Consider the following 18,624-nt stretch of genomic DNA (forward strand, 5'->3'; position numbering starts at 1 on the left):
AAACTGTTAACTACGCTGTTAGTTGAACATTTGTATCCTTCTAGAGTGACTGGTGTGTGACTGCCAAAGTAGTAAGATTTTAAGGCTGAGTGCATGAATATGTTAACCTTTTTGTTCAAATCCACAGAAATCTGATGACTTTAAATTTACAAAATAACGGTGGCTGGGAAAGACTGACATATATCTTTAAAAAAACACTGATTATGGATAAAAGGGAACAGATTTGTAAGTTTGTTTATCTCTTGTTCCCATCCATAACAGAAATATAAATGGATAGAAGATTGATAGGTGGTTTATAAACCTCCTAAGGCTCATTTAATCCCTTACCAGTCAGAGCTCTTTACAAAAGAAAACAATATTACTCTCAAAATGCTTTTCAACTTAAAAGAAAGACTCGTAGCCCTCATCTCTTCTTCCTACAGCAGCAGACTGATACAGCACAGGAGGCCATTTAGCTCAACCTACAGATTCTGTGGTAGCACTAATTAGTTGCACTGTCTTGCCTTCACCTATACACCTGTAAATGTTTTCCAAGTGTTTACTCAATTCACTTTAGAAGGTTATTACTCAATACACATTCAGCACTCTTTTAAATTGCATTATTCAGATCATCAAAACAATTCATACGGAAGAAATGAATAAAAAGGATACACTGACAAGGTTAGATAAGAACGTAGGTGGTTCGTAAGGTGAGGTAGAATTACAACTCAGCATTATGGAATCCTATTTGCTTTCAGGTTATAGCTTCAGAATATTTCTTTTAGGATTAATTTCCTCAACACGTGCTTTCTATACTTAATTCGCCATTTAACAGCATACTGGAGGTATAACTTGGGAAACAAACCATAACAATGTGGCAGGCTGAGCCACATGCTTCTGGACCGCAACATTTTGACTCCAGATGCTAAAACACTTTTGGTAGCTTTGAAAACCTAAATTATTACCTGGGCCTTCATCAAATATACCCTGTTACAGCAATTGCAGAGAAACAGTCATCACACTCATCCAACCGCTGATCAGAGCAAAGTTCCAGCAGTTAACAACAATTGGAGTCAGCACTAAGGATCGAGAGTCAAGCCAACATAACTGGTTCATGATTGCAGTCTGAACACAGTTGGACTGTCAACTTGCCTGGATTCAAGCTATGATTTGCTGCAAGGCTCAGTTTAAAAAGGTGAAGTAAATCTCAGTTAGCTTACACTTCCGCCATTGTGCAATATATTCAGTGTGTTGGGCACTACCCAGCAACAGGTTACATGCAACATTAAACCAGCTACATTCATAAAATTGTGTCTGCTTGCTCATATTTCAAAATGGCATGCTTCCATGCACCTGCAAAGATCATTTGTCCATAATATCATACATTGATTTCCATACTGATTTGGAATTACAATGTTTACCATGGTCCATCCAGAGAAGGTGCACGATCTATGAAAGGTGTGTTTTCAATACTTTTGAACAATTCTGAGACTTTAGAGCCCATTTGCAAGATCACCAGGCAAGCTTCACTTTAGCTTAAAATCGCAGCTCATGCGATAAGTTCACAAAAGTTGGCATGTTTGGTATACAAAAGAAGGAGGCAAAATAAACACACATGCTTGAGCTACAACTTACGGAAAAAAGATGAATTACCTGGATGATTTTCCTCAGTAGAATGGCTTGTATCATTATTGTGCAACAACATTGAATTATTTTGCTTACAATTTTGTAAAACAGAAACACCACCACTGGAAATGTCTTGGACCGTTCCTAGAGTCCCTCATCCAAGATGAATAGCTTATTCCTCAGACAATGACAATTCACATTGAAATGCTAGTTTACAGAAAACATGCAAATTCATGCTAATGATCATTACTATGCTACAAACTTGAATGCAAGGCAGATTTCCAGATAACGAACAAAAAAAAGTTGAGCTCAGTGCAAAAAACACCTCTTTCAATGAAGAACCAAAAAATAAATCACATATGCCAACAACTGTTCAAATATTTATTATGCCAATCATGCTCCTAATTAGTAGTTCTTTTATGAACAAAAGGCTACAAATTGATAACTTACAGTTGCTGCCGGAAATTGGGCTGATAGTTCATAGGGCTCTTCAGGAACCCAAAACCCTTGCTCCAAAGACCAAAGAATCTGGAAGACATGAGAAAAATCATACATTTTAGTCAGTAAGAACCATAGTCATCAACTCCATGATAGAAATACTACACCATTATTAGAATTTACAGAATATCTTATGTCAGAATGCGAAATAACCACAAATATTCCAAAGGATTCTTTTTTTGTCATAGCATTAAAATTAAAGTAATTTGAATGTCAGCTATTTTCAGTATTCCTGTTCAAGTTTTAACTAGTTCTGGAGCAGTGGCTGGGAGTGGTCATCAGGAAGAGGCAGTACAAAGATGCTGCAGGAAGTTCACAGGCTGAAAGCATTGGCATGCATCTCTTATAAACACTGTAGGAATTCATGTCACCATGAATTTGGACCCCAATATGGTAGATGGTGAAATTTCAATTCAATAACAATAAATTCTGGAATTAAAAGCTAGAACAATGGTGACCACATAACCACTGTCAATTATCGTTAAATATTCAAATTCACAAATGTCCTTTAGGGAAGGAAATTTTCCATCATTGCCTGATGTGGCCTACAGATAACTGAAGATCCACACAAAGAGCTTGACTCTGAACTCTCCTCGAGGCAACTGGGCAGAAGCCAGAAATGCTAATCGAACTAATGACGCCCACATCAAATGAATGAATAAAAAATGTTCATTTATATGTGGATAGCCTTTTGAAATTACTCAACACCAAAACTTCGCACACTGCTTTCATTCTCTACCTTCCATAAGTTTTCCTTCTGTTCATTACTGATAAATGTAAATATCATTTCATCATCAATCAATTAAGGCAAACACTTATGTTTTTGTCAAAGATGTAAAATGTCTACCAGGATCACCTAAATATTTCATGTCTTCAGTGAAAAGTGCAATATTTATATGCATGTTTCAAATTAAAATGAATTATAATAACGAAGCAGCCAAATATAATTATAGAAAATAGTCCAAAGATGTGCAGGTTAGGTAGATTGGCCATGCTAAATTGCCAATAGTGTCCAGGGATGTACAGGATAGGTGGATTATCCATGGGAAATGCAGGGCTAGGGGGATAAGGTGGGTCGAGGTGGGATGCTCCGAGGGTCGGTACAGTCTCGATGCCCGAATGGCCTCTTCCTGCACTGTAGAACTTCTATTATTCATCTGCTTTTCAGATATGTTAATATGACATTTTAGTGAACTTTGACTTGTAGAACTGTGGTGCCAATACAAGATTTTTGAGTTGAATGAATGAAATTTATACTTGTGTGTTTACGGCAGCGTCTGACAATAGGACACGTGAACATTTGTACAACTCAAACATCGCGTTGCACAACTATGGCACATCTGTTCATAGATTCACATATTCAGGCAGTGAAATAGATTGCTTTACAGGAGAGTGGTGAATTGATAGCAAGGGGTAGATAAATAGGATTGAGATGAATAAGATTCAATTTTTTTTTATAATGAAGGGTTGCATTCACTTGAAAGGATAGCAATGTGACATGAATCTCCATAATATAGGAGAAGGAAAAATAACAAATGTGTGTTTACGTAATAGCTCTTACATCCTCAATGTCACCAGGTGCTTCACACTATTACATCATTTCTGACATATGGTTATCTGGAAACACAAATATCTGCACATGCACAGCAAGACTTTTTTCAAGAGTTGAGGGGAAAATGCTGGTCAGGACACTTGGAAAATACTCTGCTAGTTTTAAAGTAGTGCTAGGAGATGGTTTACATTCACTTAAATTGGTAGATGAGGCCTCAGTTACTTCCAACAAGGTAGTGACTCAGTGTCAGATTAAATTATGTAATGATGACCTGAGGAAGAAACTGTATAAAAATGTATATCAGCATGAGCAAAATTTCCAGACTATACAATAATTCCATTCAAGTATTTATTTAAAAAGTACACATAAGAAAATGTAGTAACCTGATTTTTAAATTCCTTTCTACCCCAAACCAGATGAATTCTTAAGTAGGAAGTTAGTTATCCTCAACTCTTATCAATCAGAGCCAACAGATCAAAGATCCAACATGTTTTGTTGGAGTCTTATGGAACTAAACAATTAAATCTCAATGATTGTGCTTGGAGTAATCCAAGAGAAAAATTACAGGAACATAATTTTGTTCTATTTAATGCTCATTGAAGACTTACTATTTATAATGAATTTAGATTGAAGGAAAAGTTACTGTTTTGAGTGACAGTCGAGAGCATGTTTGCTTTCTGATTGGTGTGGAAAACAGATGTACAGCAAGTAGAGGCAGTTGGCAAGCAGTGACAGAAGAGGCCAGAACAATTGCAGGTAACAAGTCATGTGGTGACATCTCTAGGGATAACATGCAATATGAGTTGATAACTTGATAAGTGAAAAGAGGTTGCATCAGGTGGCATATTATCACTTTTTCTATCCCTTCAGGCGAGGATCCACCTGGCTTTTTCTTGATATATTCACTCAAAGCACTACCAATTTCAAGAACTCAAAGATGGCCCAGCGAAGATAGGACCTGTATAAAATGGATGTGTCACACTTTAGTGAGATTGGGACTAACATGACTGCAGTTAGGAAGAGCTTAAACTAGATTGGCAGGGCAATTGGAACCTAACAGGGAATTGAGATTGAAAAGAAGCAAAATAAGTAAAAGCAGGAAAGTAATAAGCACAAATTGCAGACAGACAAAGTAATGCAAACATCAATGACAATCAAAAATAAGAATAATGTTAAAAGGGTAGACTTAAAGGCACTCGGTCTGAATGCATAAAGCATTCAAGAAAAAGGATGATGATTTGCAAGCAGTACTTGAACTGAAGAGGTATGATGCAATTGATGTAACTACAGGGTGACTAAAATCAGGAACGAAACATCCAAAGATGCTCAACACTAGTAATAACAACTCCTACAAATGTTTGCTGTCACTTGCTCTTTTCTAGTTCCAGCAAAATGGTTCCACATTTTGATCCTTTGATCGAAGATCCCTTTTGCTAAGGAACTGATCTTATCCCTAATTTAGAGTGCTATTGCACCTCCTTTTACTTTGTGTGATTCACTGTTATTCTCTGAAACACTATTCTACTATGTTCAATTGTCTCATAAGGAAAAGAAACAAACTCCCCAATGCTCCAGTGGCACAGCTATGAAGATGTATAAGCTCAGTTCAAAAAACGTGCAGTAGCAAAATTACAGAAACTCCAACAGGATCTACAAAATGCCAGTGCGGCTTATTGCGAGTGCTTTTGTTGGCAGCTATCAATATATTATCTGCCCCGCACTTCATGTGAACCAAGCAAACATGAGAGATAAAGGAGCAGACTAAACTAAGCAACCTCCAAATGAATATATCCATTATGCTGACCTTAAGGAAAATAAAAAGTTTCAATTTCCCCTTTTAACTAGTACTTCCATATGTATTCTGACATTACTGAACACTGCTACAAAAGTTAAACAACCTAAAGACTTGCTTTGGCCAAGAGTTGGAGAGATTGCTTTGTTTCATTAAAACAAATAACTTGCCAACACGTGAATAAACAGTAACTTGAACAATGCATAAATTGTAATGTCAAGCCCCATTTATTACAGTATCTCACACTAATGTTTAGTCTGCTTTTGTGTTTCAAATCTAATTAAAAGAAAGCAAGAAATGCTTAAATGGTTAGGATTTTAGTCAGTGCTGGGGCTTGCCAGTGCCATTGAATGAATCCTCTCATAGACCCACTGTGATTCCTCTGGGAGGAAATTTGGCTGCTTTGAAGGAGGATTACCTCCTGGTATGGTTTACAGCAAGGACCAGTAGCATAATGTTGCTGTAAGTGAAAAAGGCAGGCAGTTGTGGCATGGCTTATATTGTAAGGCTGCTGCAGCAAAAATGCATTAAAAATCACATTTTACTCACAATAATCTCTACAAAAATAAAATCAAGATAAGCATTTCTAGAAATTACAATAATTTGATAAGATATGTCATTTTCAAAATTGTTGTTTACAAAGCATGACTAATCATGCTTAAGAGACATGGATTAATTAACCTGAAGAGTCATACTGCAGCACGGTGGTACACTGGTTAGCACTGCTACCTCACAGTGCCAGAGACCTGGGTTCAATTTCCACCTCAGGCAACTGTCTGTGTGGAGTTTGCACATTCTCCCAGTGTCTGCGTGGGTTTCCTCCCACAGTCCAAAAAAATGTGGTTAGGTGAATTGGCTATGCTAAATTGCCTGTAGTGTTAGGTGAAGGGATAAATGTAGGGGAATGGGTCTGGGTGGGTTGCTCTTTGGAGGATTGGTGTGGACTTGTTGGGGCGAAGGGCATGTTTCCACACTGTAAGTAATCTAATCTAATTTCAAATTTTAATAAAATTCATCAGATTTTTAGAAAATTCCATGTTAAGAATATTGAAAAATGAAGGTTAACTTTTGAAATGGTATGAGACTTTATAGGTATTCACACTAGTTCCAAACTCAGGCATCAATTTTCATGCATCTGATCATGTTGGAACAGAAGTTGAAGGATGTAGGGAAAACCTAAAATTAGAGATGGGATGTGGTTCTGCAATTGTTTTTCAACAAATTTATGAATGAGCTTGTTTTAAGCTCTTAAGTAGGTTGGGTTGTTACTACAGGTTTCATTGGTTCTGTGCAGAGTGAATACTGGATGAATGGTACAGAAGGGCCACAAGTTAGCGTGACGTGCATGAGTGACCATTGGGGGAGGCTGGGATCTCGGTTGGCATAAAAGCACACGTTTCCTTGCTGCAAGTCATACTAGGAGATAATCCTCTTTCAAAGCAACCAGATTTGCTCATGATACAGCCAAAAATATAAGCAAACAATAAGAACTAATGTTTCAGCGAACAAAGTGAGTTTCTAAGCAGCCCACCTTGGCATTTGACTGCCCTCATGGCTTCCTCTAATCTCCACCCAGCAGAGAGTCAGATTAACTCTGCCTCCAGAGCAAAATTTGGAGAACATTGTGTGTTTGTTTGGGGGTGGAGGGGCAACGGCGGTGCTAAGGTGCTTAACATTCTTAGGCTTCATTCTTGCATCTTGAATTTTCAGCTTGGACAACACCAGATACTTATTTTTTTCAAATCCTTTTGACATGAAGATAAAGTATTCTGTTAACTTGCTCCCACAGAACTCAGAAATAATTCGATCTTCAATTTTCTTGGTCATTAACAGTTTCAGTGCCTGTCAAACTGATTACATAACTTTCCACCTGAAGAGAAAGTCGCTATCACCAGAACACACCATAGGGTTACTCTCTCATTAGAGAGAGAGAGAGAGAGAGAGAGAGAGAGAGAGAGAGAGAGAGAGAGAGAGAGAGACATGACTGGTGAAGGTTTAAGTTGAGGGTCACCATACCTCAGTTCAAGGGAGAGATTGAGAAGAAGGATCCTTTGTGGTAACCTCAGCCAGAATGGAACTGAGCCAAAACTGTTGGCATCACTCGGCGTAGCAAACCAGCAGTCCAAACAACTGAGCGAATCAACCATTTTCTAGTTAAGAGCCATTAATTTTGCCTTTTTACCATTTTTCCTCTTGATGCCATTTGCTTTTTTAAACTGTTCTTTGGCACACACTCTTCCTGTCCCACTCTGGCTGTTATCATCTTAAAGCTGCCCTGTAATGCGGGCACATCCTTTTGCCTTTTGGGACCAGGTATCGCTTCTTGAGAAACTGCCTCCCCTTCAATTAGTTTAAAGCTCTCTCGATGGTCCCAGTTGTTTGATTCACCAAGACACTGGTCTTAGCGTGGTTCAAATGAAGCTTGTCCCATTGGAACAGCTCCCTTCTAAATCTTCGCAAAACTCACTAGCTCCCTTCTAAACTATACTGGTGACAGTGTTGGTGAACTGAAACCTATTTCACCCACATCAATCTTTTAGCTATGCATTAAACACCTGTCTTTATTCACTCTTTAATCTGATTTATTATTATCCCACGTATCGAGGTGTGGAGTACAGACAGGTCATACCATACAAAGTGCATTAGGATAATAGAACAAAGCGAAGAATACAATGTAAAGGCAGAGAAGGTGCACAGAGAGAGAGATCAACATTAAACTTAAAGTTTGAGAGATCCCTTCAGAAGTCGAATAACAGTGGGGAAGAAGCTGTTCTTGAACCTATTCTTATGGGGTTGCATACAAGCTTTTTTATCTTTTACACAATGGGAGAGAGTGGAAAACAGGGGATTTTTGATTATGTTGGCTGCTTTCCCGAGGCAGCAGCAAGTATAGATGGAGCCAAAGGATAGAAGGCTGGATTGCATGATGGACTGGGCTGCGTTCACAACTCTCTGTAGTTTCTCGTGGTCTTGGGAACAGCAGTTGCCAAACCACACTATGATGCATCCAGACCGGATGCTTTCTATGGTGCATCTATAAAAGTTGGTAAGAGTCCTTGTGGACATGCCAAATGCCCAACTTCCCAAAGTTTAGATAATAATCTCTAGATGGCTATAACTGGATCTCTGCCCTCCTACTCTTTGTTCATTTGCAGTCCCAAGGAGATGTCCTTAATCTGGCACCGGGTATGTTCATGGCTACAGAGAACAGTATCAATTGTCCGAATTATGCCGTCCCCTACCATTACTACATTCATATTGTTTCCTGCCACTTTAAAGGTTCCCTGTACCAAACTGCCATAGTCAGTGAGCACAGTTGTCAGAAGTCTCTATTCTTAACGACATAGATAACGAGAATGCGGAGAAAGTATATTCCTGTTAGGGTGAAAGGAAAGGCTGGTAGGTATAGGGAATGCTGGATGACTAAAGAAATTGAGGGTTTGGTTAAGAAAAAGAAGGAAGCATATGTAAGGTGTAGACAGGATAGATCGAGTGAATCCTTAGAAGAGTATAAAGGAAATAGGACTATACTTAAGAGGGAAATCAGGAGGGCAAAAAGGGGACATGAGATAACTTTAGCAAATAGAATTAAGGAGAATTCAGAGAGTTTTTACAAAAGGGTAACGAGGGAGAGAATAGGGCCCTCAAAGATCAGCAAGGCAGTCTTTGTGTGAAGCCACAGAAAATGGGGGAGATACTAAATGAGTATTTCGCACCAGTATTTATTGTGGAAAAGGATATGGAAGATATAGACTGTAGGGAAAGAGATGGTGTCATTATAGAGGAGGAAGTGCTGGATGTCTTGAAATGCACAAAGGTGGATAAATCCCCAGGACTTGATCAGGTGTACCCGAGAACTCTGTGGGAAGCTAGAGAAGTGATTGCTGGGCCTCTTGCTGAGATATTTGTATCATTGATAGTCACAGGTGAGGTGCCGGAAGACTGGAGGTTAGCTAACGTGGTGCCACGGTTTAAGAAGGGTGGTAAGGACAAGCCAGGGAACGATAGACCAGTGATCCTGACCTCGGTGGTGGGCAAGTTGTTGGAGGGAATCCTGAGGAACAGGATGTACATGTATTTGGAAAGGCAAGGACTGATTAGGGATAGTCAACATGGCTATGTGCATGGGAAATCATGTCTCACAAACTTGATTGAATTTTTTGAAGAAGTAACAAAGAGGATTGATGAGGGCAGAGCGGTAGATACAATCTATATGGACTTCAGTAAGGCGTTCGACGAGGTTCCCCATGGGAGACTGATTAGCAAGTTTAGATCTCACGGAATACAGGGAGAACTAGCCATTTGAATACAGAATTGGCTCAAAGGTAGAAGACAGAGGGTAGTGGTGGAGGGTTGCTTTTCAGACTGGAGGCCTGTGACCAGTGGAGTGCCACAAGGATCGGTGCTGGGTCCTCTACTTTTTGTCATTTACATAAATGATTTGGATGCGAGCATAAGAGGTACACAGTTAGTAAGTTTGCAGATGACACCAAAATTGGAGGTGTAGTGGACAGCAAAGAGGGTTACCTCAGATTACAACAGGATCTTGACCAGATGGGCCAATGGGCTGAGAAGTGGCAGATGGAGTTTAATTCAGATAAATGTGAGGTGCTGCATTTTGAGAAAGCAAATCTTAGCAGGACTTATACATGTAATGGTAAGGTCCTAGGGAGTGTTGCTGAACAAAGAGACCTTGGAGTGCAGGTTCATAGCTCCTTGAAAGTGGAGTCACAGGTAGATAGGATAGTGATGAAGGCGTTTGGTATGCTTTCCTTTATTGGTCAGAGTACTGAGTACAGGAGTTGGGAGGTCATGTTGCGGCTGTACAGGACATTGGTTAGGCCACTGTTGGAATATTGTGTGCAATTGTGGTCTCCTTCCTATCGGAAAGATGTTGTGAAACTTGAAAGTTTTCAGAAAAGATTTGCAAGGATGTTGCTAGGGTTGGAGGATTTGAGCCATACGGAGAGGCTGAACAGGCTGGGGCTGTTTTCTCTGGGGCGTGTATGGAGTGAGCTGCCAGAGGAAGTGGTGGAGGCTGGTACAATTGCAACATTTAAGAGGCATTTGGATGGGTATATGAATAAGAAGGGTTTGGAGGGATATGGGCCGGATGCTGGCAAGTGGGACTAGATTGGCTTGGTATATCTCGCCGGCATGGACGGGTTGGACCGAAGGGTTTGTTTCCATGCTGTACATCTTGATGACACAGCTTACAAGAACCTCATATCTATTGGACAATGACAGAGATGGAGACCTTGGGCCCCAGTACATTCCTTACCTGCAGTCACATACAACAGTAACATGGAATACAGATCTGTAGACTGCACCAAGAATTGTTTCTTAGAGCAGTACATTGCAGGACATACGTAGGAATAGGCTATTTTAGGCCTATCCATGTGGAATAAAGAAGGATTAATAAGAGATTTCCTAGTTGAGGATCTCTTCGAGAACAATGATAACAACAAAGCAGAATTTCAAATTCAGTTTGAGGGAAAGAAACTCTGGTCTCAATCCAGTACTCTCAACTTAAGGGCAATTAAAGACGTATGAAAAAAAGAGTTGGCTGAAATGGGCTGGGAATATAGATGAAGGGAAAGGCTAGTAGATGACTAATGATACATATTTAAGCAGATATTTTATAATGCTTAGCTGAAAAGGATTTAATGAGAAGGATCAACGACCTGTGATTGAGAAAGACAATCATGGAAAATATCCATTGAAAAAATAAGACCTAAGTGGTGAAAACTAGTGGTAGACTGGAGGATGTTTTTTTTTCAAAATGACTAAAATGCTAAAAGAAAAAGAAGAAAAATGATTCTGAACGTAAATTGGCAAGAAACGTAAAACAGTCAGAATTTCATTGGGTTTATAAAAGAAAGAGTAGCTGAAGTGTGGGTCTCTTGGAGGATGTGACTTAGGAATTGATAATAGGAAAATGGTAGATAATTCAAATCAGTATTTTGTATTGCTTTCACGGTGGACGACACTATAAACATCCCATAAATAATACATAACATGATACTAATAGGAAGAAATGCCTTGTAACAGTCTCAATCATGAGGGCTGAAGTATTGGACAAAATAATGGGACTGAAGGCAGACTTATTGCCAGGAATTGTTGGCCTGTTCTGAAGAGTTTTCAAGGAAGTGATTACAGATAAAATGCAGACAATGGTCAAAATATTCCAGAAATCACTGGGTTCTGGGATGTTCCAGCAGATTGGAAAACTGCTAATAATGAGACACCACTGTTCAAGAAGGGAAAGAGACAGAAAGCAGGAAACTCTAGGCCAGCTCACCGTTATTGTGAAAATGATAAGAGTTCATTATTAAGGAAGAAATAGGACATTTAGAAAAACAACACAATCAAATAGACTCAGCTTGGTTTTGTGCAAGAGAAACACATTTAACAAATTTGCTAAAGTTCTCTGAGGATACAAGCAGAATTGATAAAGGGATCTGGTAGTTAGAGTACATTTGGGATTCCAGAAGGTTTTTGATAAGGTGCCAAATAATAGGCTATTGCATAAGATAGGATGGCAAGACACTGGGACAATTTATTAACATAGATTGAGGATTGATTAATACATAGAAGACAGAGAGTTAGGATTAGTGGGCCTTTTTCAGGATGGAAAGATGCAACAAGTGGAGTGCCATAAGAATCAGCCCTTGGCCTCAATAATTTACCGTGTCTATTAAAGACTTGAAGGGGCACCAAATTGGTTGCACCAAATCTGCTCATGATACAAAAATAGGTGAAAGTGTATGTTGGGATAAAGTCATAAGAAATCTGCAAGAGGGTTTGGATAAGTTGAGTGAGTGAGCAAAATATTACCAGCTCAAATTTAATGTGGAAAAGCATGAAGCTGTGCAATTTGGTAAGGAGATCAGATTATAATTTAAATAGAGAAAATCTTTGAAAAAGTGCAGTAGAGGGGGATTTGGGAGTTCTTGTTCATGAAATACGATAAAGTAGCATGCAATTTAGCACATACTTGAGAAGGCAAATGAAATTTTAGCCTTTAAAACTGGGGTGGGAGGGGTGGTGTGTGGGCTTGGAGTTCAAAACAGGGAAGACTTGTTACGATCTGTAGGATTTTGGTGAGGCTGCAATTTTGGTCTCCTTATTTAAGGAAGGATGCACTGGCACTGAAGGCAATCCAAAGGAGATTCATGAGGCTGGTTCCTGGGATGAAGGGATTTAATTAACAAGAACAGTTAAACAGGTTTGGCCTTTATTCATTTAGAGTTAAGAACAATGAAGGATATTCTTACTAAAATATACAAGATTCTGAGGGGGCTTGACAGCGTAGATGTTGAGAAGGTGTTTACTTAATTGCGGAAATCTTGAACTAGGGGAAGTAATTAAAAGATAAAGTCTCCATAGTCCCAGAGACCTTAAAGTTGTTCTCTCTTTGAAGAGAGATGACTAATGGTGGTTTAACCTGAGGGTTACCATGCCTCAGATGAGGGACAAAGTTGAGAAGGTAGAACCTTCATGTTGACATCAGCCACTATGGGAACTTAACCTGCACTGTTGATGGCACTCTGCATCGTAAATCAGTCAACTGAGCACGATGGGTAACAGAATAAAAAGACACTGAAATTGAGACGCAAAAGAATTTCTTCTCCTACAGGGTAGTCAATGTCTGGAATTAGCTGCTCTGGAATTATGGAGGCTAGATCACTGAAAATATTTAAACAGGAGGTTGATATATTTTGACAGATCAAGCAATTGAGGGCTATGAAGAGCAAGCATGAAAGCAGAGTTCAGGGTGTCGCAGAGAAACCACTGAGATCAGAACCGCTCTGAAGAAGAGTCACTGGATCTGAAATGTTAACTCTGCTTTTTTTCCACATATGCTACTTGATCTGTTGAGATTTTTCAGCATCTATAGTTTTTTGGTTTTTTGCTGAGGATTCAGTTTCAGCTGTTACTTAATTAATCTGTTGTTTTGCTGCAATCCTAGAGGAAAAGAAATCTGTTTTTCTAGCACAGACGAAACTTCAACTGCACATTTCAGTTTAATGACAACTACAAACTTTTTAAGTTCGGTTTGTACAATTCAAGATTTACACTTTCTCCAACAAATGCATGCACTCAGCCTTAGACCGAATGGAATTTACTCAAAATCTAAGTTTCAGATAAAGTCACTTTTTTCTGTAAAAGAGCTCATGACACATGGTCAGAATGACGTCAAGGAAAGCAAGAGAATTTGAGCTAAAATTTAGTATTAAACTAAACAGAAACAGAATACCTATATTTGGCCTTTGAACATGATAATATTTGCATACATTGATGTACATATACCGAATAAATCATGCTTAGCAATTATATTGCATTTGCGAATTAGGCACATTTCATTCCACTGCTTTGCTTTATTAAATTAACTTAATCCTCAGTTTGATTGCTGTTTATTCTTGATTAGAATTTTCAAATCTCATTTCTCAAAGATTTAGGAACATGGTGCTTTTCTTTCCACTGTGGAATATAGGTTACTCCTTCACAGCCTATATTTCAGTAACGGCTGCAAAGGACTTACAATTATTGCAGCTTTCATTGTCAAAGGATGTCAAAGGATCATAGTTTTCTCGGGTTAATGCCTTGCAGTTTAACAACTGCCTGCATCCAGCTCTATCTGCTGATAGGATTGACATGCTCAAAAACATTCCATTAAATTTATATTCTTGGACTATTTATTTTAGGTCTTTGAACTACCTCATTTCACCAAGGTTTTTATTTCCACAAACAGAAAGTTATTTCACCCTTGGCTATAATAATTAATGTGATTATAAAGTTGTCAGTAGTTCAAAATCTAAACTTTTTTCCATTCAGTTTTATGATTTCAGAGATTTTAACAACTACAGCTAATTGAAGCATTACTGCCTTCAATGGCCACAATATTTACTCAGAATAATTAACTGTCACAGTACAGAAACTTCAAAGTACCACATCTTTGCTGCTTTCCACTGCTAGACTAAACATTTTTTGAAAAGATTGTTCATTGGATGTTGTGAGCGCTAACAAGGACAGCATTTGATGGCATCTCAATTGCCCTTTAAATAACTGGCAAGTCATCATTTAACTCAGCCACATTAGGGGGAATTTAAACAATCCTTGGATAGGCACATAGATGCTGATGGGATAGTGTAGGAAAATGAGCTGAGAATAGTTCACAGGTCGGCGCAACATTGAGAGCCTGTTCTGCGCTATATTGTTCTATATTCTTGACTGCTGCTGCCTATGTATGACAAGTGTACATAGTGCTGTTCTCAGGGAAGGAACAATTATATCTTTCCAATTTAAGATGGTGTGTAACTTGATGGATAATTTGTAAGTGATGGTGTGTCCATGCACCTATTCCCTTGTTCTTCAAGTTATTTGAGGTCTTGAGTTTGGATAATGCTGTTGAAAAAACCTTAGTGAGTTGCTTCTTGCAGATGGTACAAATTGCAAGCACACCGAGATTTAGAAAGTTAATGCTAAACGTGGCGGGTGAGCTGACAATCATGCAAACTGCTTTGTCCTGGACGGTGTTGTTTGTAAAAATGTTGAGAGTTGCATTCATCTGGCTAAGTGCAGAGTTTTCGGTCACGCTTCTGGCTTGCACTGCCTGGTGATTGAAAAACTTTGGGGAATCAAGGGGTGAATTTTTCACTACAGATTATCTGGCCTCTGACCTTCACTTGTAGTCACAGTTTTCTTGTTGCTGGTACTGTTCAAATTCTGGACAATATTCATCTGTAAGCAGTTAACAGGGTGCAATGATGCTATGACCTTACAAAGGTTATTTTATCCTTGGTATTTTTGAAGAGAGGTTGTAAAGGCAGAGGTGCTGAAGAAACTAGGTTTGAAGAGGTCTTTGGGCATTTTTTTCAAAAGTTTAACAATGGAAGGGGAGTGAACAGTTCTCCTAATTCAGGCTTTGTACTTTTTTTTAAACTGTAGCAGTCACAAGATGTGAGAGTAGAAGAGTTACAAGCTTCATAAAGGATTGCTCTGACTTTCTCTGAAATCTCTCTCTAGATGTTGTTCCCTTGTGCCTGGAAGAATCTGTTTGAATTTACTTTTTTGCCATGGAGTGTGTTTATGGGATGTCACTGTATTGGAACAGTTAATTCAGTTATGTATTCAGTCGGTTAAGTTTTCCAATAGTTAAGTTGTTCTAAATTCTGCTTACTTTTGTTCATGTTTCAACTGTAGTGTTTAAATAAATTCTGTTTTGCTTCAAGTCAGGTGGTTTGACCAGTTGTATCACCCCTGGAACACTTACTTCACATCTGCCTTTAAAATAATACAAAAGTTAAGGTCTAGGCTACCTTCTTGAAATATTTTGATGGGGGTCTCGTCTGGTCTATAACAGATCGGTGGCTCATCCAGGATTGATTCGATAATTCCAATTTGGATCGGATGAGACTGTAATCTTTTGCTATAAATTATGTGTCTTATGGTCCTGCTTCACAACCACTTGAAGAAGCAGCAGCACTTCAAAAACTAGCGCTTCTAAATAAACCTGTTGGACTATAACCTGGTGCTGCGCAATGTAAAGGACACCCAAGTAAAGAATAAGAATGCTGCACAATGAGGTGTCAATAATATCCATTGACCTACATCTGCCTTATTTATCTTGCTTCCAAATGTTCCAGCAGGCTCTCAACACAAACACTGGCTCATGGTACACACTATAGGCACCATGCTATCATAGTTGCATTCAGTCACAATGCCGTTTATATAATAAGTGCAAAACAACGTACAGTGCATCGTACCTGTGCCAAAGTGCCCTCAATAAATTTCTTCTTTCAATCGACTATATCTAGTGAACTGGCGGAGGGAACCTGCTTTACAGTGAAGCCCATTGGCATTGGAGTTTTGACCAAGCAACCACAAGGGTCTAGACAGCCCTGATGGACTGAGATGTTTCTTGCCAGAGACAAATGGATCCACCTTGTTATGAACTTCAAATGCATTGAGGGGGGCAGGTAGGAAGGAAGTGGAAGGCCCATCTGTCCCTGAGTGGAAACTACCGAGGTGCCAGTGTGTGCCTCCTCCTCTGGCTGTGTCCCTCCTAGCACCACTTTATCTACATATATGCACAGGGCATCTGTACTGGGGCTCATGGTTTCCAATCCTTTGACCTTGATGAACATTTGCTGGAGCAATAGAATGTGCACCTCTCCAGCAACTCTGAGGGTGCTAGGGCTGGTTCTCCAGTTCTTGGAGGCAACTGAACTTTCACATAACTCATTAGACTGCTGCAGGTTCTGGGGTAATTTCATTTCATATACCCAAACTGCTGCTGGTGCTCCTACCTATGCACTTGAAGGAAGCCCCTGATTGCAGACACCACTAGGCCCTCGTCTGACTGGGACTGAGCAGGTGCCTGGTCTCTGGCAGTACTCTAAGTAGCACTTGGCCTACGGCATTTCATCCTCTGCCAGATACAAAGCTGTCACATTGAAGTAAAAACCGAAAGAACTGCTGATGTTGTAAATCAGAAACAAGAACAGGAGTTGCTGGATAAGCTCAGCAGGTCTGGCAGCATCTGCAAAGGGAAATCAGAGTTAACGTTTCGGGAGTTGAGGAAGAATCACTGGACCTGAAACATCAACTCTGATTTCTCTTCATAGACGTTGCCAGACCTGCTGAGCTTATCCAGCAACTTCTGTTTTCATCACATTGAAGTGCTAACCATGCAGATGAATTGGACATGTACTTTGCACCAGTCTTCACTGCAACCTTTACATCAAAATTATTCAGAGAAGTTATGGATAGCTTAGGAATAAAACAATTCCAATCCACAGTTTATCATCCAGAATTGCAAGGACCACTAAAAAAGTGGCAAACTTTAAAGACCATGTTAAGGTCTTATAGTCAATACTATCCAGACGATTGGGATAAAGGAATTCTGTTTGTAATTTTGTCAATAGTGGTGCACCAAGTGAATTGACCAAATTCAGTCCATTTGAATTTTGGGATGAGGTGAGTGGACTACTGCAATTAATTAAGGAGAAAATAGTCACAATTCAGAGACCACACCGTTGGACTATGTACCAAATTTTAGGGAATGCTAAATAGAGTGGGTGAATTGGCTAGGCAGCATTTAAAAATATCACAGCATATGAAGAAACAGGAAGCAGACAAGAAATCACAAACTCGCAAGGTTGCTAACAGTGATAAAGTGTTAGTGTTACTTCCAGTGATAGGTGAACCTTTAAAAGCAAGATTTAGCAGACCTTATCAAATCGAAAGGAGATGAAGCAAAATGAATTATTTGATAAGGACTCCAGATGGAAAGAAATCTTAGAGAATGTCACATGAATATGCTCAAATGGTATTTTGACAGGAAAGGAGAAGATGTCACTGGTTACAACACAGATTTAAAAACCAAGTTCAGAGGTTTCTGAATTGGACATTCCTCAAATTAAATTGAACAATGAGGGAATTCTCAAAAATTGGAATAAATTATTGTTACCTTTCAGAGGAAGGTATTATCCCGTACTATCACACGGGAGGCGTGGGAATAAGCTAGGAAGTACTAATCTAAATATGCATGATATAGATATAGGAAGTGGTATTCCAGTTAAGCAACAACCTTATAAACTTTACCATCTAAAGTTGGTACATGTTCAAAAAGAAATTGAATGCATGCTCCAACACAATATAATCAAAGTGAGTTACAGTGACAGGAGCTCACCCATAGTAATTGGTACCCAATGGTTATGTGAAGATTATTGCAAAATCAATGCAGTTACAAAGTCCAATTCATATCAGATTCCACATTTCGAAGACTGTGTCGAGAAGGTGGGACAAACAACTTATATTTTCAAGTTGGATTTACTCAGAGAATACTGGCAGGTACCACTACCCGAAAGAGCGAAGAAAATTTGGTTTGCATAAAACTGATTGGACTATACCAATTTAAAGCAATGATTTTTGGAATGAAAAATACGCCAGCCACATTTCAAAGAATAATCTATAAAGTCATTTCTGGATTACCTAATTGGGTGGTATACATGGATGACCTGGCAATTTTTAGTCACACATGGAAGGAACATTTGCAGCATTTATTCGAATCATTTAATTGACTTTGGAAGCCAGGCTTGGTAACAGACCTGGCAAAGAGTGAATTCGCCACAGCCCAAGTCACGTTCCTGGGCCAAGTTATTGGGCTCGG

At 39.1% G+C, this 18,624-nt stretch overlaps 1 protein-coding gene across 2 annotated transcripts in view; it reads right to left on the minus strand.

Annotated features, from left to right (window-relative positions):
- mcph1 (microcephalin 1) overlaps positions 1–18,624 on the minus strand; it is a 330,444-nt gene that overhangs the window by 184,907 nt on the left and 126,913 nt on the right. For both annotated transcript variants that reach the window (XM_087978353.1, XM_043679276.2), the window contains exon 13: positions 2,056–2,133. In XM_087978353.1, coding sequence (XP_087834479.1) covers positions 2,056–2,133 — 78 coding nt within the window. The remainder of the gene's footprint in view (positions 1–2,055; positions 2,134–18,624) is intronic.

Source organism: Chiloscyllium plagiosum, unplaced genomic scaffold, assembly GCF_037043375.1.
Source record: "Chiloscyllium plagiosum isolate Xiang-an unplaced genomic scaffold, Cpla_swu_hap1 HiC_scaffold_3, whole genome shotgun sequence".
Classification (NCBI taxonomy): domain Eukaryota; kingdom Metazoa; phylum Chordata; class Chondrichthyes; order Orectolobiformes; family Hemiscylliidae; genus Chiloscyllium; species Chiloscyllium plagiosum.